General features: G+C 61.8%; 1 protein-coding gene across 1 annotated transcript; it reads right to left on the minus strand.

Moving 5' to 3' along the window:
* Positions 1-1,245: 1,245 nt before the first annotated feature.
* BESB_056910 (HEAT repeat-containing protein) lies at positions 1,246-20,612 on the minus strand (the record flags this gene model as incomplete). Its single annotated transcript, XM_029364126.1, has 20 exons — positions 1,246-2,652; positions 2,947-3,003; positions 3,394-3,886; positions 4,283-4,524; positions 5,030-5,234; positions 5,661-5,755; positions 6,296-7,560; positions 7,929-8,123; positions 8,445-8,764; positions 9,245-9,604; positions 9,892-10,431; positions 10,839-12,430; positions 12,600-12,907; positions 13,289-13,635; positions 13,933-14,111; positions 14,587-15,033; positions 15,601-15,885; positions 16,277-16,764; positions 17,393-18,266; positions 18,546-20,612. The coding sequence occupies 20 exons, from the start codon at positions 20,610-20,612 to the stop codon at positions 1,246-1,248; spliced, it is 11,766 nt and encodes a 3,921-aa protein (XP_029220049.1).

Below are 20,612 nucleotides of genomic sequence, written 5' to 3' on the forward strand. Positions count from 1 at the left end.
GCGGACCCCGTATCGCGGAACTGGCTGCGACGACATGTGGCTCGGGTGTACACGGCTGACCGTGTCAGCTCTGACGAGTGGATCCTGAAGAAGGCTTTTTTCCATTCAATGCAGGATCTGGGACGGGCTCAGGTAACAGGGGGTCGATTTAGAGCATTTTCTCTGCCGGACTGTCAACGAGTGCGCCACACGGGACACGCCCGCCATCAACGAGTTTGCAGTCCGAACGCCGGCTAGACACGGGGCGACACTCCCGTGAGTTGGGCGTCACGAGGACGCGACTCTTTGTTGTCTCTTTTGGTGTCGCTGCGCTCTTTAAAGGAAGCGGCGAAATTCCTCATGGAAGGCACGTAGAGTGAAAATTGCCTTCCCTCGAAATGACGTGTCTCCAGCACGGCGGCTGCTAGTGACTTCTGCCTGTCCGCGTGTGCGGCCCGTCTAGAAACGAGTAACAGCGTGGCTTCAGCCTCGAAACCGCATGAGATGCTGACTCAGACGGACCGTACTACAAGCCTGTGCGCATGAAATCTGCTCGACTCCCGTGTTGGTGCAGACTAACCTGCCGCCGCGCTGGACGGCGCGCGCACACTCGGGGAGCGCGGTCCTACTAGTGCTTTTTTTTCGACCAAGCTTAGGGTATCGTGGCTGAACGCGCATCCGTGGCGCCGAAAACTTCAGTGACAGACGTTTCTTTTCCTTCCGTAGCCTGCCTAGCGCCGATTTGTTAGCAGCGGCTCTCTCACTTTCAACGTGAGTCTCGTTGTACCTGCGTGCCGTGTCTGTGCCCCCCGCGTCCCGCTCTTCGGGAAACGTGAGCTCTGGCGCGCCGTAAAGCAGGTGGCGGGGACATACACGCATCACAATTCAGCCGAGATTTAGCAAGTGGTTGAAAACGTGCGAGTTCTCGCAGGCTTTGCGGCAAACTAGCTGCCTGACACGTGCTACTGGCGGTCAGCGATCTGTCACAGTGCCCCCCCCCTACTCCACAAGGCGATGAAGGCACAACACGAGGAATTGCCGCTCGTTCAAGTAACTCCTTGACGGAAAGCTGAGGAATCTGCTGAGAGTCACGGCACACTCGACGGCTTGACACTTGATAGAGAGACACGTTCAGCCGCGCATGCTTCAGCCGCGCATGCAGACCACACTTCCTCTTGCATCATCGAACACCAGTCAACAGGCGAAGGGCCTCACCCCCTCGACGGACCTTTTCACAGGCTGGCCGTCGGTTGGCATTTGACCAGTTCATTCCATGTAATAGCCGCAGTTCTGGCCGCCGGCGCCTTGCGTAGGCGACATGCTACTCGACGCAGTGTCTAGCGACGCTTCTTGAGGCGAAAGACGCATTGGAGATCTTTCACTTCTGCGTAAGCACGTCTTCTTCTCCGCCTGCGCGGGCTCCCTCGGGAACGGATGCTTGTCCGCACCCTCCACAACACCTCTGGGCACTGACTCGCTGCAGGCGTCCGCGCATCCGCGGCGCTGGTCCTGCTGTTGCGGTCGCTCGCCGGCGTGCCTCGCTGCGGAGCTCGCAGTTGCGGCTCGACTGGCGCCCGGGAGCGAAGCATCGTCGCGCTTCAGCAGACTGTTGGAAGCGGGAAAAAGCACCACCGAGCTGTCGGCGGAAGGCAGCGTGCAGGCGCCGCTCGTCTGCGGACCTTCTGCCGCGCGCCGCCGCGGCTCGACGGTTGTCGGCCTCTCTGCGCGCTCTCGAGTTCCGATCGTCGCCTCGCCCCCCTCCGCATGCGTGCGCCCTGGACCAGCATGCGTTCTGCCGACTCGGCCGCGACTCTCCGCTTCGCCTTCCGGCGGGGCGGGCTCTTGTCGCCTCGCCGCGGCGTCGCGACCGCGGGCGGAGACATGCGACCATTCGCGAGACCGGGAGCCCGGGTCGGAGTCGCCGCCGGGTCCGCGCGCAGCGTGACGCGCCCCTCCGCCCTTGAGCGGACAAGTGTCGCAGGCCAAGGTCAGGTGTCCACCTCGTTGCTCATGTCGCTGGTCGCGCCGCACGAGCCTCTCTGGGCCTGCTGGCAGCTGCTCGCACGCGCTCGCCTCCGCGTTAGGCCGAGAGCCTCGGAGGCGCCTTCTGTCTGTCCCGGAGCCCGCCTGGCTCCTGCCGTCGTCGTCCGGCGGCGGTGGCTGCGCGTGCCGGGCATCGGCGATCGGGCGCCTCTCTGCGCCTGCCGCCACGCGCGCCTGCTCGCCGCGTCGAGCGGGCTGACCGGCTTCGACTTTGAACAACTTCGCCAGCGCTTCGAGGTCGACCCACCTCCTGGTCGTCGGGAAGACCAAGGCACAGCCGGAGGCGCCGTCGCCGCCCGCAGCAGCGCGCGACGCGCTCGCGAGCGGAAACACGTCAAGCAGAGCGACTGAGCGCGTGAGGAAGCTGAGCAGCAGATCTCGCTCGCTGCGCGTCCCTCGTGGACTCGCCTCTTCAGAGAGAGAGCGGGAGGCCGCCTCTTCTTCCATCAACACCTGCGCCCGACAGAGCCGCGCACGGATGTCCGTCAAGTAAGGCTGAAGCGACAAGTCGTCTGCTGTGTCAAACGGCTGCTGGGCAACCATGCAAAACGCGTCGTGCCCACGCGAGCGACGCCGGCGAAGCGAAGCCATCTCTGCCTCCTCGTCTCCGCTCGCAGACACCAGCGGGTCCTGAGGAGCACACGCATCATTCAGCATCGCGGAGCATGCAAAACCGACTCCAGAAGCCCGAACGCCGCTCTAAACCGAGCTCTGCCATGAGGTCGCCGCCCGCGCCTAGAGGCCCAAACAACGGCTCAAGCGACACAACACCGCGCGCAGCTCTTCCAAGGCGCGCTCAACAAACGACTTTCGACTTCCTCGCACTGGGATCCAATGACGCCGCACTAAACAGGCTAAATAGACGACGCCGGAAACAACGCCGTCTGCCTCGTGATGAGACGCTCAGTCTTTCGGGAATCTCACCTGCAAAGGCGCAATGCGGTGGCGCTTCATCAGCTGTGTCAGCTTCGCATGCTCAGCCTGCAGGCCAAAATAAACAGAGAGACACCGCTACTCTGGTAATCCAGTTCTCTAGGGGAGGCCGAGGACCAGACAAGTCTTTTCGAAGTGACGAAGATCTCGGACGCGACACACAGGATTCCAACGGAGTCGAAACAAAGCGTTGGGAGATGAACAGCGCTGCGCGATGCCGATTGGCGACTCCGCTTCTCTACACATCTCGAAACTGAATTTGATGAAGCGCCTCTACAGCAGCTGCAAAGCGCTCGCGCGCAGCTCGAGTTACGTTGCGCTGCCTCTCTTCTCTCTTCTTTCTCTTGACTTCTCATGTACAGCGTGTCTCAGCTCTCCCTGAAAACGCCTCTTTTTTCATCTGCGGCCATTTCTTCTCTGCTCCCCCGTTTGGCTCACCTCAACGACTTCGGCGACAACGGTTTTGACGTCATCTCCGAAGCAGTGCCGTTTTTCTTTGCGATCGTCGTCTCTGCGTCGCTCTTTCCTCTCCCGTGAGGGCTCAGGCTCGCCCAGTGCCTCCGCGCGTTCCCTGGAGAGTGTCCGCTTCCGCCGCTCGCCTTCTTCTTGCTCGCCCCGATCCTCCATCACCCAGTCCCTTCTCTCTCCGCGCGTGTCGCGGCTCGCCTCGGCGTCTGGCGTATGCGGCTTTTCGCGCGTCTCCAGGCGTCGCGCGAGATCGATGCATGCGGAGCAGCTGAAGGTGCGCAGGGCGTTGCGGGCCTCCGCGGCGCCCTTCACCGCCGCCTCCAGCGGCGCGAAGGCCAGCGGAGACTCTGCCGCGGCCTCACAGAACGGCGCAGAGCTCGACAGAAGCCGGTCTAGCCGCTGGCCCTGTGGGGACGTCGCCGACAGCCCTTGCAGCTCCAGGTATTCGCCGAGCGCCTCCGGACTGAAAACACCGATAGACACGCGCGCGACACAGAAATGTACGTCGCCTACTATTATCCAGCAGCCCCTCCTCGAGGACGACTCCTCGCACACAGGCCAAGTCCTCGCGAGTGCCTCTCGCCAGCACGGGCAAACGCTGGCGCTCAGATCCGCTAGACGCGCCACGACTCGAAGTCGTCGCGAGTGCTTCCGTCGCTCTCTGCGGCGCCGTCGGTTCGCGGCGGGTAGCTTTCTTGTCCAGCGTGCGAGCTGCTGCTCGCGGAGAGGCTCCGCGTCCCGAGAGGCTCTGTGAAAGGTAAGCAAGCCCCTGGGCAAGCTGTTTGCGCAGTTGTCTTCTGACGCCACGAGGCGCGCGCGCGCCGGCTGCCGTCCTGTTTGATGAAGCGCAGCGACTCACCTGAAGCGAACAAGCGTGTGCATGAAGAGGCGGAAATAGACAAACGCCAGACACCACTGTTTGTCGAGGAAGCCCGCGAAGCCACTCGCTGGGGCAGGGCGGGTCCCCGGGGGCCTCTCGCCCCTGCTGCTCCTGTCGCGTTTGTCTTCTTCGCTCTTCGCGCGCTTCTGCTCGCGCTGCTGCAGCGACAGCCGCGCCGCTTCGTAGCTGCCCTCCACTATCCACCAGCTGGAAATCACCGTCTGCAGAGAAAAACACACGAAACAAGTGGAAACAGAGAATCTGCCGCGCAGACATGCCGCGGAACTCGCATCCCAGAGAGCGCGGAACCGAAACACCTAAATAGACACAGGCAAGGCAACAGTTAAGCCAAACACGAAGAATCGTCGGAGAGGAAACGCGAACACGAACCTCGCCGAAAGCCTCTCGCGGGACTCGCAGCGACACCGCGCCCCATGTTCGAGGAGAAGCAGATACATCCAGCACTTTAGCCTCCTGTGTTGGCCCAAACTACCTTCGAGGATGACAGTCTATCTACATTAATAAATATATATATTTAAATCACTATGTATATACAATCCTCTCATGCAATCCGCCACCGCGATACACATGTGTTTGCAGTGCGTGGGTGTATGCCTCTGCGCCTGCTCGCCAATCCTTCTGCGCGTCGTAAACGCATTCACGAAGACCTCGTTCAGAAATAGAGATGCGAATGCAGCCTCGTTTGGAGCGGAAGACGGCGCTTACGTGTACGAGGCGAAGCAGCTGGGATCGCGGAATGCGGGTCGGGCGTTTTCCGCTTTCGTCGGTTTTCGTCGCTTCTTCCAATTTGGAAGAAATACGCCGATGAATTTTCGAAAGAAATCTCCACGCAGTGTCTGCGTTGAGGTCCGAGTGCTGGCCCTGAATCTGCTGGGCCGCCAGCGAGAAGACAAAGTCCACCAGTCTAACCCTGGAAAACACGCACGCCGAGTTCAGAGCGGCGCCGGCGTCAGGGGGTCTCTGCGCTCAGCTCAACGACAGACTGCGAGGACGCGAGCGCAGCGGCCGCAGCAGCTCACGCAGACGCACCCGTGCGTAGGCGAGAATGCGGAGAGAGAGACAGACCGTACACCTTTTACGCATGCATATGCTGCCGCGGGTAGGGAGCGCTCCTGCGTGAGAGTTTGAGGCCTCTGCGCAAGCGCAGACAAAAAGCCCTTCACGACTGCTTGCCGTGGAAAGCTCGCACGCGCCTCCGGCCTGGCAGTACGAATAGAAATATATAGGAGTAAATATATGCGCACAAATTCACGAAAAACCATATATATATATATACAGGGACATATATTTACATAGGTAAGATATATATATGAACAGACGTGAGGAGTGCACTTACAGGGAGAGGAACGACCCGCGTAGCATGTCTTTTCCTAAGCATTGATTCAGGAGCGCTGTGATGAGGAGTCGCGGGAGAAGAAGTTCTTCCGCCGCCTGCGAGCAAACCGGGACCCAAAGACATGCACACACGCACCAAGGTCTTTTACGTTCACAAAAATGGAAAATCAAAATGAATAAATGTAAAAGTTACAAGCAAAAAAGGCTCAGTTCAGACTGCTAAACGCGGATAAAAGAGCAGCCCTCTGCGCCTGAAGAGGACGGGATCCTCTCGGCTTGGATGTTGCAGCCGTTGTAACTGTTGGACGAAAATAAGCCTAGAGCCAATTCGGTAGTAAGACATGGTTTGCAATTGCGCTTTGCTCGTCTCAAAGAATAGGCTTTCAACACGCCCGAGTACGGCAGAGGCGGTGGGGGACGGCGGCGGAGAATCGAACTGCGTTAGCGAGGGTCGCTCATCTTCGATACATCATCTAGGTCGCCGGTGGAGTCGGCGCGGGGGGCAACTCACTCCGACATCGCATAGAGACACAGCTACCCAACCGCCTGAGGATCTCGGCTAGGCGCAGCCCTATGGGGTGAAGAGCGACGCTCGCCTTTTTTCGCTTGCAATGAAGAGGGGCGTGAGAGACCTACCGGCGCCGCCGCCTTATAGACGAAGGCCTGGTAGCGCGACATGCAGAGAAGGAGCTGCTTGCAAGCCCTAGCCACGGTCTCGGGGCCCAGAAGCTGTTCACTGCCGTGCTCGTCGCCGCCCGACATCCGCCCTTCGCCGGCCTCGCTGCCGGGCTCCGCCTGGCTCGTCGTCGCTCCCAGTCCCTCCAGCGCGCGCCACGGAGGGCCTTCGAGGACCGGGCGACGCGTCGGCGCGCCCTCTGCGTCGCCGCCGCCCTTCGCAGCAGCCAGCAGCCGCCGCAGCACAATGTCCAGCAGCAGGAGAAGCGAGAGAATGGTGTGGAAGCTCGTGACGGCGACAGCGGTCGCTCCGTCGAAGCAGTGCGGCTGGAAGATGTTCTCGAGGCCGTGGAGCAGGCCTTCAAACAGAATCGACGACGCGAGACATGAGGCGTCGGCAAAAAGCGCCGCGTCGCCCTCCCGCGATAGCGAGGCCGCGGAGTGAGAGGCCGCAGACGAGTCTTCCCCCGGCGCGCCGCGCGATGTCGACGTCGTCGTGCGCGAGTTCAACAAGCGCGTGACGCACTTGGAGAGCGGCGGAAGCTCGGCGGAGTGCGCAGCCGCAGGCGCCACAGGCGCGAAGAGCTCGCCGCTATCTTGCCGTGACTCGCATGGCGGAGACGCACACGCCGCGCCCCCCGCCGACGCAGGCGCCGAGGAGTGGCGGGAGCCAGGGCTGGCGGAGGCTGCGAGGCCTGAGAGGCTCTCCAGCGCGCAGGCGTCGAGCGGAACCGTCGTCATGAGGCAGATGAGGCAGTGCGCCGCGCGCGCCAGCCGAGCCACGTCCTTCTCGCGCAGCTGCGAACTCCAGATCTTCACCATCGACACCGCCGCGCCAACGAGCAGTTGACTCGCCGACAACCCAGCCCCCGCGCTTACGGCCCTCCGCGCGGGCTGCAGAAGCGAGGAAGAAGACAGCGCTGAAGAAGACGAAGACGAAGAAGCAAGAAGCACACTCCCGTTCGCAGCGAAACGCGAGGCGGCAGAGGCAGCGGACGCGGAACCCGAGGGAGACGGAGCCGCAGGCAGGAAGGCGCAAGTCGCCTGAGCCTCATCAGCCTTCAGCTGCTGCGCGCGGAGCCAGCCTAGCGCGGGGGTGCTGCGATCGAGCTCCTTCTGCAGCGATGTAAAACAGAGCTCCGCGGCGGCGCGCGCCTCGCTGACTTGCGCCAACACCGGCTCAAAAATCGCGCCAGACCGCAGCGCAGCTGTACGAAGGTCGGTCTCTACAAAAAACACAGAAAGAAGAATAAAATGCACATGAATTCTGCAGTGCCGTACGACGACGCCGAGTCCCACGTGCGTAGAAGCAAAAATCCGAGACGGTCGAGACCGGCAGGAAAAAAACGCAGGCCCTTGTCAACTTTCCGAGACACAACAGAAAGGAAAATCGCCACAACACTTATTCGTATCTCACTTCGTGACCTCCTCACAGCTGCTACATAGTATTTTCTTTCTTCGTCGCGCCTGTTTTTCCTCCTATACGACTGAGGCTGACGCATCATTCATGTTTCTTTTAAATCATTCCTGTTCTGAAAATTGAGATTCCCTTTTTCTCTCCGTCCAGTTCTGTCGCGCCCCACTGGAAACGCACCTCGCATGGCCTCGAGCAGCGCGCGATGCTCTTCTCTTCTCTCCTGAATCAGCTTCTGCAGCTCGGGGTCGCGGAACTCGATTTTTTCAACTGTTTCTTCCTGACTCTGCGCGGTCTTCTCAAGGACCGCCGCGGAGCTGGCCGTGGGCGCTGAAGCAACCTTCCGCGCCGCGCTCGCTGGCTCCTTGCCTGTAACTAACGACACGCAAGAGACGCGAAAAAAACGGAAAAAAACCTCATCCACGGACTCGCGAATCACGCATGGCGGGCACTCACACCCGACATCAGGAAAGGATCTTCGCCCTTCGGCAGACACCGAAAGAGGGTTACAGCGCCGAATCTCCAGCCTCTGCTGCGGCGCGAGTTGCCTCTTTATTCTTCATTCCTCATCCTCTTCGCTCTGCTCCCGACGTCAAGCGGTGAATGCCCGAGTGCTGCTTCTCCCCGAGAGCCCTTCCCCTCGTTTTCTCTTTCTTCCTGGTATGTGTTCAGCGTCTTTTCAGCCTTTCTTCCTACTTGCTGGTTTCGGGTCTGCGCCTTTGATCTGCTGGGCGCGCTCGCTGGTGCCCGCAGGGGTCTCCGGCGCCGGCGCGCTGGCGGCATCGCGCGGGTGCTCCTCGCGTCTCGCGGCTTTTTCTACAGGCGAGAAAGGAACGAAGACGGCGAACGCATAGTCCGCGCAGCGGGCGTGCGGCGGCAGCGGAAAGCACGCAGGAGACTCCGCCGCGCCGAGCCCAGGTGAACACCCGCGACCTGAGGAGATCGACGGCAGAGGCCCTTTTGCCGCCTCCGCGAGCCACGTCCGCAGCTCCGGAGTCAGATGAGGCGAGGACGTGCTGCAGAGGACGAGACAGAAGAGAAAAAGGGCAGAAAGAGTTCTCGCGGGACGCATCTGAGGGTGATTGCAAAGAGCGGGGGCGAGTGGAAGAAGAGAATAGCGATGCAGAGTCGAGCGCGCCAGGAACTCTCTACACCGGAAACCGAAACGAAGCGGGAGACCGCGGGAGGAAAGACAGTCCCTGTCTAAGCAGAGCCTAGCTCCCCCGCACACACACATGCATACACATACATATAAACAAACGCATATATACTTACAGGTGCATTCATACTTACACATGCAAACAAAAAACTGTGTACATGCATATAGAACTACATCCGTACCTACATCCATATGCATATATATAGACATACAAATAAATTCATGCATGCCTACATATATATATATATATATATATATACGTACGATTACATACAGAGAGACATGCATGCAGGGCTACGCAGTGAGGCAGCGAAAAGCGAAGCCTTTCGTTGCATACTTGAGGAGAGCGCCCTTGCAGGCGGCGTTCACGAAAACGAGCGTGTCCAGGGCGAGATCCCTGAGTCTGCGGCCTTCCTTTTTTCCTTCGAGACGCTCTTCAGCAGCCAAGATCTGACAGAGCCGTGGAGCCATCTGCGCCAACAAGAACTCGGTGAACTGCGCGTGGGCGGCCGCGTGTGCCGAGAATGACGATGAAACCGGGCACGGAGCCGAAAAAGAAGAAAGGGAGGACAACGAAGACAGCGAACTCGTAGCCGGCTTCTCCACCTTCTCGCGAACAGACATCGCAAAGGGCTGAGGCAGCCTCAGGTGCTGCCCCAGCGCCACGCAGGTCGCCTCCAGGAGATCGCACGAGAGACTGAAAAAGAAAAAAACAGGAAAAACGGTGGGAAATGGAGCTCACTCGCACGAAAAAGCTGTCTATCTCTTTAACTCGATGGAGCTCTCCTACTTCAGTCAAGTGCATGCACGGACCAAAAAAAAGTCCCTATCTCGGGTAAGATGCTTCACGTTGATGCATCGCGCTGCCTACTGCCTCCCCGCCATCTCTGCGAAGCGCCGAGAATCGCTCCCTTCTTTCTCACCGCCCTCTTGCTCTCGCTGTCTGCTTGTTTTTCTCGCTGCCGCATAAGTCGACTCGCTTACTTTCTGTTTTTCGTTTTGCTGAGTTGCTTGTGCAGCGCGCAGACGAGCGAAGCAGGCTCGGCGGCGACTCTGGCGAGGAGACCGAGCAGCTCGCGGAGAGTCTGCTGATGCCTCTCTTGGAGGAAAGCCGCGCTCGACAGCTTGCCGTCCTCCGCCTTCTTCTCGACTCGCTGTGCAGCCTTCTTACCCTGAAGCACCTCGTACAAGGCGGCGTGAGACCGCAAGTCAAGCAGGAGCGCCGCGACAGTCTGCTGCTCGCTCAGGCTGAGGCGGACGCGCAGGGCATGCAATGCCTGCAGCAAAACACCCAAGACGACTAAAGGCGCCGCGACCGTGTATCGGCACTCGCGCAAAGCTCCGCCCTCCGCGGAAGACGAAGGAGGACACGTGGGCGAAGATGAGCCAGGCGCAGAGGCAGAGAGGGCAGCGGGAGGGGGCTGCAGCGACGGCGGCGCGGCGCTCGGCGCCATGACTGGCGAGGAGGCCGCGAGCGCCGGCGGAAGCATCCCGTAGGGGAAGGTGAGGGAGTTCTCTGCCACGCTGGAAAAAAAACGCAGGCAAAAAAGTGACGAAAAGTGGACCACCTCAAAAACACAACGCTAGTGGGGCTACAGGCTATACGCGGAGGCCAAACACACCACTTCGTGCCATTTCTCTGCGAATCTGTGCATTGAAATCCATTCTGCTTGCCGCCTTGAGCCAGTCGTCCACTCGTCTAGTCACCTGCACATTACTAAAAGAAGGCACTTTGAGAGAGAAGATTACTGCCGAAAAAGTACGCCCTCACGTACACGTTCTCGAACACAGCCCAACAGATATATTCACAATTTTACGCATATTTATAGCCTGCACAGGCCGCCCCTCATCCGTGCACATACACTGCGGCTGGAGTGGGTCGAGTTTCGCTCGCGTAACTGTGTCTGACGCGCCGCGTTCTGGAGCCTTACTGGTCAGCAATCCAGTTGATGAGGAGACTGATGATGTTTTCTTCGCCCTTGAGCTTCCGCAGCACTTTGGCTCGGGATTTCTCGGCGCCCGAGTCGCCCTCGGTCGACGCCTCGCGGAGAAACGCCAGCCACAGGTCGGCGGCCGCTCTGGCGGCGTGCAGCAGCGCGCGGGAGACGGCCTGTGCGCGCGGCGAGCCGGGCGACCCCGCGCTGCGAGGGCCATCGCGCCGCGCGGCGTTTCGCGGCGATCCCAGTCCCTCTCTGGATGCGCCAAGGAGAGGGGCAGAGGCGCCCAGCGAGGGAAACATGAGCTCCAGCAAGTGCTCGGACAGATGCGGCCGCCAGGCCGCCCGCGCCTCCTCGCGCGCGGCGAGAAGCGCCGCGGCCTTTCCGCGCACGGCGGTCTTCTCGCTCGCGACCAGCAGAGACGGCGAAGCGGCTCCCGCGCGGGGCGCGCCGCCGCCGCGGGGCTTTCCGGGCGTGGGCGAGAGAGGCGACGACTGAGCGCCCAGGTCGCCTACCTGGGGAGACGGCGGCGAAGCCGTGCGACGCGCCGGCGAACCCGCCGCGGAGGTCACCGCGCCCGAGCGCCGCCGCGCGGCGAGCCCTGTCGCGCGTCGAATGTGGAAGAAAACGCTGTCTGGCGGCTCCGCCTCAGAGTCGACCCGTGCCCCGCGCGCAGCCTCGTCACCGTCGCTGTCTGAGCGCGCGGACTCCGACGCCCACGAGGAGGACGGCGGGAGGGAGGGAGCGTCGTCGAGGGCCTCCGCGTCGCTCTCAGCGGAGCGTTCCCTCCCCCGCGGTGCACGCGCCACCCCCTCCCTCCTCTCCTTCTCTCTCGGGTTCTCAGCCTCCTCCATGTTCACCTCGAGGCCGTCCCGCGGCGCGCCCTGGTCGGCGACCTTCTCGCTTCTTCCAGACTCGGTCTGGCGCGCGGCGAGAGGCGGCACGCGGTCCGCTGCCTCCTTGCCTTCGCTGGCTGCGCTGCCGTTTTCGAGTGCGTCCTTCCACGCTTGATGCTTCTGCCTCTCCTCCGCGACCGCCGCGAGGTCTGCGGCGCTGACCAGAATCCTGGAGACGCGCGCGATGAACGTCTCGAGGAGCTCGGCAAACCCCTCGCGCTTCGCCTCCTCTCGCGCGACTGGCGCCGCCCGGTCTCGCGCGCCTGTGCTCTCGCGAAGGAGGCTGAAGAGGAGTGGCAGCAGGCGCCGCGAAAGACGCTCGGAGTAGTGTTCTGAAGTGCCTTCGGTGAGGCCAAACGCGAAGCGACTCGCGACAAGCAGCGCGACGAGGGCCTCGGCGACGCGCCGCGGCGAACTCTTCTCCGCCTGCGCGTGGCCGCTCGCCGAAGACAGCACCGACTCCAGCGAGCCTTGCGACTTGAAAGATCTGAGAGACGAGAACGACGAGGCCGCAGAGCCGAACGGGCGCGGCGAGGAAGCGGCCTCAGACCCTGAGAAGCTCGCGGCTCGCGAAGGCGAGACACTCGCGGCGAGCGCGCGCTCAAGGCAGGGCAGTAGCAGGAGCGCCGCGTCCTCCGGTCCGATCGCTTGCATCCACTTGAGCGTCGCGATGTGCGCGAGTTCGACGGTCTAAAAAAACAAAAAAAAACTGAACCAGCCGTAAAGACACAGCGGAACGACGGAACGCCGTGGAGCCTCACACTGCATCTTTCCGAGGGTTCTAGGTGATTCGCCTGCGACTTGGTCGCGTCGACCAAGTCGCAGGCGAATCACCTAGAGGGGTTGGAAGATGGCTCACTTTTCGGTCGTTGCCATGGAGTCTCTCGAAGAGCGCAGGGAGAAGAATGTCTTTGTAGAGCCTACATCCTCGGCTCGAGACAGCGTGACCCTTTCCAGTTTTCTCGGGTTCGTCCTCGCTCATCGTCGCGTCTGCGTCGTTCGCTTCGCTCTGCTTCGCACTCGCGGACGCCGAGGCACCCTCGGGGGTCAGAGGCGAATTCGTGAGGCCGTCGCAGACCGCGGCGACGAGCACGAGCGCCAGACGGGCGACAGGGGGCCGCGCGTCGAGGACTTTCGCGCGGAGGATCGGGATCAACGAACTCAGCCCTGGAGGCAGACAAGAGAAGCGAAAAGACGCCAGGCGAGGTGGAGCGAAAAAGCACCCAGAGGCCTCTCTCCTTGATAGCGAGAGTCGTGGAGGGCGGTCGCACAACGGCGGAGACTGGCGAGCGAAAGAAAAGGAGCCCGAGACAAGTTCTGGGCATGGATTTACTGTCGGCACGTCTCCAACCTCGACGAACGGCATCGAGGACCTCATCTCTCTGTCTCCTCTGGAGTCTGCCGCTTCCTCCGACTCTACCTTCCTCAGCCATCTCGTTTCCCGCTCGACGCGCGGCCCTCAGCGCTGCCTTCCGCTGCGTGTCTCGCCTCTTTTCGGCGTCTCTTTTCTCGCACGCCCCTCCTCCAGTGTGTTTCCTCGTCACGCACCTTCCGCCTTGATGCAGCCGCGACCCTCGACGGCGATGACGCGGATGCACTCCTTGAGAGCCTCGAGCTCCTCCTTCTCGCCGCGCTTCGGGAGGGACTTCTTCTCGGCACCGACCAGCGACTTCTTCTGCGGAGGCTGTAGGGCTTCGAGGCGCTCCGGCGTCAAGAACGGCGCGACAGACACCGGCTCCCGCGCGCGGTGAATATAGGCCTCGAAGCCTGGGCCGGCGATCTCAGAGACAGACGCCGAGACTGACGACGCGCCGGCGGACAGGCACTGGAGCGCCCTTTCGGCGAGCGACAGCGCAGGAAGCCCCGCTGCGAAGGCAGCCGGCGTCATCGAAGACCTGCGAAGGAACACTCGCCACAAACCGCAAAGGCATTGAAAAACCGTGGATAACCGAAAAAATCTGGACAAACGCAACCTACCAACACTGACCAGCCCCCGTACCAGCGGTACATGTATATGTATTCGTATATACATTTGCATGTATATACATGTAGATATAGATATATAGACATTTGTGTGTTTCGTGGGTGGAGACGAGGCATAATAATTTTTTAAAAAGTGGTATAATGCTTTTTGCCGTCGACGCGACCGCCCTCTACGCTGGAGTGTTTCTGTGAACGACGCATTGCCTTACCTGCTGGAGGAAGCGAGCTGCGGCTTCGCAGCGCCCGCGCCCTGCGCGAGGCGCTTGACGGCTGCGCGGAGATCTTCAGGGAGAGGATGAGCGACCAGCAGATTGTGCAGCGGCTTCTCACCGAGCTGCGCAAAGAGCGCCGCCATCAACCGCATGCCGCCCGACCGATTCGCTTGTGCCTGCGGAGAAACAAGAGACACAGGCGTTCTCTCAGATCCTACGTGCGGCTGGCTGGGCAGTTGCGCGACTTTGCGTTCGCAAGCTGCAAAAACCGCCTCTGGACAAAGGAGGAAGTGTTAGAGATGCAGGGATGCGCACCGCGGAGCTGTGGGACCGGCCTCTCTCCGTCCTCGATGTGAGAACGGCGCTGCATGCAGTTTGACGCCTTCTTGTCCTGATTTCTCTGCATTTTTTTTCAAAAGAGGCGTCGCGTGCATGTCTGCCCGAGTCAAACATGTCTCGCTATCTGCCTGACCACCTAAAAATTTATGCGAAAATATAAACGCATAGAAATTCAAAAATAAATATAGATATACACAGGAACGTCCGCCTATAAAGATAGGGTTGCGACGTCTCGGCGAGCAGCGAGAGACATTGAATCGTTGAAGACCTTTCCGCGTGGTTCGGTGTCTCGGTTTTTGCGTTGTCTCTTACTGGCGAGGGCTTTTGAGCGTCGATGATCTGTCTGGCAAAGAGGACAAGCGGTTTGATCGGGCTCAGTTTCTCGGCGCCGCAGGTGAGGACGACGCGCTCGAGGAGAGCCAGAAGGGCCTGGCAGGCTCGACCGGAGGCGCCGCCGAGGGCTGCGGCGCAGGCGTTCGCTCTGACCGTCCGCTCGCCGCTCTTCGGTGCGGCCTCGCTACCGGCGCGCTCGTCGCGCTTCCTCAGCGAAAATCCGTGGAATCCGGCCGCCCCCCGGCCTCGCTCTTCGCCCTTTTCCGCTCGAAGCCGCAGCGACGACGCCGCAGACGGCAGCGCGAGCGCCAGAGTGCCCTCTGAAGCCTCGAGCAGCGTCCCGACGACAGGCAGCGGCGAGGCGAAGATCTCGCAGAGCGACAGACAGAGACCTTGAATCTTGTTCCCCAGGCGCGGATCTCCAATCTGAAGAAGGCACACAGAGGCACAGAGAAGAAAGAGGTGTCTCCACGCAGGAGCGGCAGGAGCTGCTCAACGAGCGAGCCTAGGTCCAGGGTTTGAGAAAAGACAGGAACAAAGCGCTGAGTGCAGGAGTGAATGTTTGCAACGCGGACACGAGAGAACAGCGAGTGCAATCGGATGTCGAAGTCCATGCGCCGGATGCGCCACGCGGAGAACTTGGTTGTCTGTATCTCATAACCGGAGTCATCTTCAGTATTCTAGGAACTATAATGTCTTTGTTTATTCGATTTGAGTGAACACATAAGATCATCGAATTTAAGGGTATGCTCCTGAAAGTAACGGTACAAGCTGTAAACAAAGGACTCCTTAACTTAAACTGACGACAGCTGGGCTCGCGATGCGCGCGCATGACAGGCGATTCCCTCTGTCAGTTTTGCTCGCCGAGCGAGTCAACGTGCGAAGAACGACTCGAGGACTATTTCATGTACGCACATGTTTGCAACAGGCATGGTTATACGGAATTAGCGACTGTCGAACTGTGTTTCTCTCTTCTCACTCCGGCTTGCCCACCTTGTCCACGAGAGGAGCGAGAATGAGAGGCGCTAGACAGGGGTGTACGTAGAGCGTCTGACCAGTGTCGTCTGGCTCCTCGTTGATTTTCATTCTCCGCGTCCTCTGCGGAGAGGAAAAGGACGAAAGGAACGTGAGCGGGTTCTCAGACTCCTCTTTCGGAAGGGCGTTCTGTGCCCGCCGCCGCTGGGCTCCAGCCGCGTGCGCGATCGCTTCGATCGCAGTCGAGAGACAGACCAGGACGCTCTGCTGAACCAGCAGGGACTTCTCGCGGAAATTGTTCAGCTGAAAAAACGCATCGAAAGCAGATCTCCACGTGCAGGCGCACATGACACCGCGAATAGATATATGCGCGACACAGATATCTTGCACCCGAACGATTGAGGACTCACCGTCGCCAAAACCCTGCAGCCCTCCTCGACCGCACTGAAGCCTGCAGTGGCTCGTAATGCCTTTTGACGCGAGAAGGCACCTAGCGCGCGACAAGCCACTTACGCGTCTGCGCAGATGAGTTGATCTACATATCTAGCAGCAGTACCTCGCAAACGTCCACAGACACCCTCACAGGCAGCCGACACGTCTGCACTTCAGGATGCCTGGAGCGAATCCATGGCGATGTCCTGGGTGACGTTCGAGGCTTGAACAGTGAATCTGCGGTGTCTGTTTTCTTGCTTACCTTCATCCGCATGAAGAGGATCAAATGTATCGCGTACCGAAGCCGCCCCTCGTTGAGGCACTCCCTCTCATCCGCCTCCGTGGCCTCCTGCGCGTCCTCCGAGGATTCCGCCGCCTTCTCCGGCCTGGTGTCCACGCGACACACCCGACAGGCGCATGGGCGCCGCCAGCACTCTGCGAGGCGCGCGCAGGCGGCGCGGCGCTCCAGCCCGCTGGCGCTGCCGAGGCCTTCCAGCATTTCGCCTTCCAGACTCCACAGGCGCCGCGCGACGCTCTCCGCCTCCTCGAGCCCGACAGGGCACTCCGGCAGCTCCCAGGAGAACGCAAACGGCGTGGACGAACACGAAGAAGCCGAGGCAGAAGGCGCCGCAGAGGAAGGCGCCGCAGCCGCGCCCGCCGCAGCCGCGCCCAGGGCAGGAGCCGCCTGCGGCGGGCGCCGCTGGGCGATCCGCGCGGGCGCCGCCCGATGGAGAGAAGAAGACGCGTCTCCTGAGGAAGGCACAACACGAATCGCAAACGATATCCTGAGTCTGGTGTCACGTTGTTTTTGGCTCGAAGAGCGGGATGGGTGAGGTTCAGGGTTCGATTCGCAGGGAGTCGGCGCGCCCGTGTATCCGTCTCCTTTCGGGACGACACATGCGCTGCAGAGTGGAGACTTCCCATTCAGCTGGCGCCAAGATTCTAACTCTTCTCTCGTCGTCATTCCTTTCCCACACTTCCCTCCCGGCTCTAGTCGCTAAGCATGATTTCATTCGTATACTACTGCGCGAGGCTCGTGCCCTGCCGCCCCCGCGCCTCCGTCGGCGACTCTTCTGCAGGTTTTTCCCTTCGATATTTCCATTCTCTCTGCACTCGCGCAGGGTCACTTGGATCAAAACAACCAAGACCCAGACTACGCACGCAGCTGATAGCAGCCCCCTTGCCGGAAAAGACCTATCAACTTTCCTTTCTAGTCCTTCACAGACACTCTCTCGCTATACCCGGATGTGCATTACGTCCGTCGTAATCTATCTCAAGGTCCTCTGTAAATGTCGCTACAACCCTGAGCTTCCCTTTGGCCCTGGACATTTCCTCTGTGTAAACCTCTCGAAATGATTCGGTCTCCTTTTTCTCTCACCTCGCGTCCTCGCCTCGCCGTTTTCGCGCGCCTTTCTGCCGTCGTCTCGCCTCGTCACCGGTGCGGTCTTCTGTTCGCCGTCCGCGCCTCCCTCGCGGCTGTCTCCTTCCTGCAGCACTGCGGAAGCGCCCGCCGGCGACCTCCGCGCGCGGATTTGCTCTATTCTGCCCGCGAGCGGCGGAACGCAGGAAGGACCACCGCGCGCCGGTGGAGTACCGGCGGCGGGCGCCGCCGCGGCGATGCGTTTGAGGACTTGCTGTCGCTTCTGCTCCTGAAGCGCATCCAACACGCCGCCGATCGCCTCGCGGCCTCCTTCGCGCTTGCAGCCGATCTTTGCCAGCAGGTCCAACGCAGCTGTGCGTACACCAGGCGCGCCGTCGTCGGCGCCCTCCCTGGCAGCCTGCACGAGTTGCGGCACTGCTCGCCAGAACGCTGCGTTTCTCAACGCCGCTGTGTCGGTTGCGTCGGCCTCTGGGGGAATCGCTGCGTTTAGCGCCTCGAGCAGCGCCTGCCGGTAGTTTCCGAGCTTTTCCTTCATCGGGAGCAGGTCGGCGCAGGCGACATCCAGCGGAAACGCGTCGAGGAACGCCGCCAAGCAGCTCGTGGCGGCGCCCTGCACCTGGCGGTTGTTCACCTTCAGCTTCGCCGCAACGTCGGGAAGCAGCACGCGGATCTGCTGCGGCGACCCAGCCGAGGCCGCCGCGCTGAACGCCTCGCCGTCCGCGAGGAGAAGGCGGACGAGGTGCTGCAACACGCGTAGACAGCAGCTCACCACCGGCAGCGTCGGCTCCAGCGTGAGGCAACGGTGCACCAGCGAGATCAGCGTGGGCAGGAAAGGATTCCTCTTCGTGATGCAGAGACAGTCGTGCAGCGCCTGGGAACAAAATGAAAGCAGCAAACACGCGACGCAGCTTCGAGCGCTGCCACCACCGGCAGCGGCGACCAACCTAAGCCCTAAGCCTTAACCCCGTAAACCCGCAAGGCCTCTCGACTGGAGAGATCCACTCGACCCCGCTGCGTCCCAAGTTTCTCGCGCGCCAGTCTCGGAGTCGCCATTCATCGAGGTCAGCGCCCTGGTCGCGCCGCCAGCAGCAGGCGAGCGAAGGAGAGTCTCCTTCCCTCGGCGGGGATCCTCCCGCCTTCCCCTTCTCACCGCTTCGAGCTGCTGCCACGATTGCATTTTGATCTTCCAGGGCAGTTCCCTCTCGCCCTTCTCCTCGGCGGCACCTGCGGCCTTCTTTCGCTTGCCCTCGGTCGCCCGCAGCACCCAGTCGCCCTGCTGACAGACGCTTTTGATCACATCGCTTTCTTCCGCAAGGATCACCTCTCGCCCCTCGCTGCCCGCGCCGCGAGTCGCGTCCGCCGCGCGCCTCTCCGCGACGCCGACTGTCTGCTCGCTGCGCGCGCCGGAAAGGAACCCGCGCGAGCTGGGGACTCGCTCGCGCCCGGCGAAAGTCTGACTGAGGAGGGTCGCGATCTCGGCCTGCATCGCTCTGCTGTTCTTCACGGCGTCGCTGGCGAGCTTCTTCGCCGCCTCAGAGCCCCCCGCGAGCCAGACGGCGTGCGCGGCTAGCGCGGCGCACAGCCCGCGCGTCTTCTTGTCGCTCACGCAGCAAAGCGGCCCGACGCTCTTGTCCAGGAAACTCTTGAGGCCGCCCGCAGCGTTGACGCACGCGGCGCCAAAGTCCTCCACGAGCGCGAGGAGGAGCTGCACGGAAGCGCTGGCTTGCTTCATGGCGGTCCCCTTCAGCAGCGCCACGTTGCCCTTTTTTTCCGCCAGCAGCTTCTCGTTCGCGGCGAAGAGGACGCCCAGCAGCCGCTCCAGCGCCGCGAGGTGAACCGACGCGAGCAGCGCGAGAAGCTCCGTCGCCGGCGCAGTCAGGCGCGGAGTCGGCAGGATGTTCTGAAGCGTGGCGAGGCCGACAAGGTCGAGCAGCGACGCCGCGTGCTCGGGAGACAGACGGCAGAGCGACTGAGAGACCTGACCCGTCGAAGAGGCCCTGTCTCCTTCGCGGCTCTTCGCGTCCGCGTCGGAGCTCGACACGCCCGTCACGGCTCGCGCGAAGGCGAGCAGGATGTCGATAGTCTTTGCAAGCACGAGCGGGTTACTGTCGCGGAGGAGCTTCTCCAAGACGCCGCCCTGCTGCAGACAGGCGGCAAACGTGTCCTGCGCGCGCCCAGGCTCAGCCTGGAGGCGCCGGAGGACCTCCTCACAGCCATGCAGGCGCTGCTTCACCGTCTTGCTCGTGAGCCGCGCCGCGAGAGGAATCGCCACGAACGCCGCGTCCTCTTCGGCAACGCCCCCCAAGGAGCCTCCATCCTCCATTTGCACGTCTTGCTCCCTCTCCGCCGCAAAAGGAGAGAAGGCGGAGGGCGCCGCGGCCGCGACAGAAAAAGACGTCTGGGCAGCGCCGCGGGGGGTCCGAGGCGCATGTGCGCCGGCAACGTCGGCGCTCGCCGGACGCGCTCCGGCGGCCGCCGCGCTCCCGCCAGGCAGGCGCAGGGCGCCGCAAGGGCACTCTGACTCCGTCAGCGCTGGGCTTTCCCCCCTCAGCGGCGTGTTGCCGCCGGCTGTCGAGAGCGCGGAGACGGGCCTCGACGACGCGGCGGTGTCCGCAACAGAGCTCGGCGGCCGTTGAGCGGCGGCGCCAGCCTCCTTCTCCCCCTCGCAGTCCGCCGGTTTTTCGGCCGCACTTCGCGGCGTGCGCCGCGAACTGCTGAGCAATGTCCTGCCTTCGCACGGCTGCGCAGCCGCGGGGGGCGGCGCGTCAGCAGGGAGAGGCGCCGAAGTGTCGATGCCGGCGGCCGCCATGATCTCCTCGAAGCTCATGCCCTTGCACGCGATGCTCTCCACAGGCAGCGAGTCCGACGACGAGACGGGAGAGGCGCGGGGAGGCGACGGCGCAGAGGAAGGAGGCTCGAGCTCCAAAGAGTCCGCGCCAGAGGCGCCAGACGACTGACCGGCCTTCTCGCGTGCGAAGGCCTGCTGTTGAAGGACTTCCCTCAGCTTCTTCGGACGCGCCTTCGCCGTGATGAGGCGCTTCTTCGAGAGTGGCGCAGAGGCAGTGGAAAAGGAGCCGTGCTTGGTTCCCGAGCTCAGTGCAGACTGCGCACTGTCGAGACTCTCCGCAGCCGCCGGCGAGTCCTCCGCCTGCAGCGACGCGGCCGCGGAGGGGCTGCTGTCTGCCCGCGAAAAAGAAGAGACAGAGTCAGGCTCCAT

Source organism: Besnoitia besnoiti, chromosome IV, assembly GCF_002563875.1.
Source record: "Besnoitia besnoiti strain Bb-Ger1 chromosome IV, whole genome shotgun sequence".
NCBI classification, from domain to species: domain Eukaryota; phylum Apicomplexa; class Conoidasida; order Eucoccidiorida; family Sarcocystidae; genus Besnoitia; species Besnoitia besnoiti.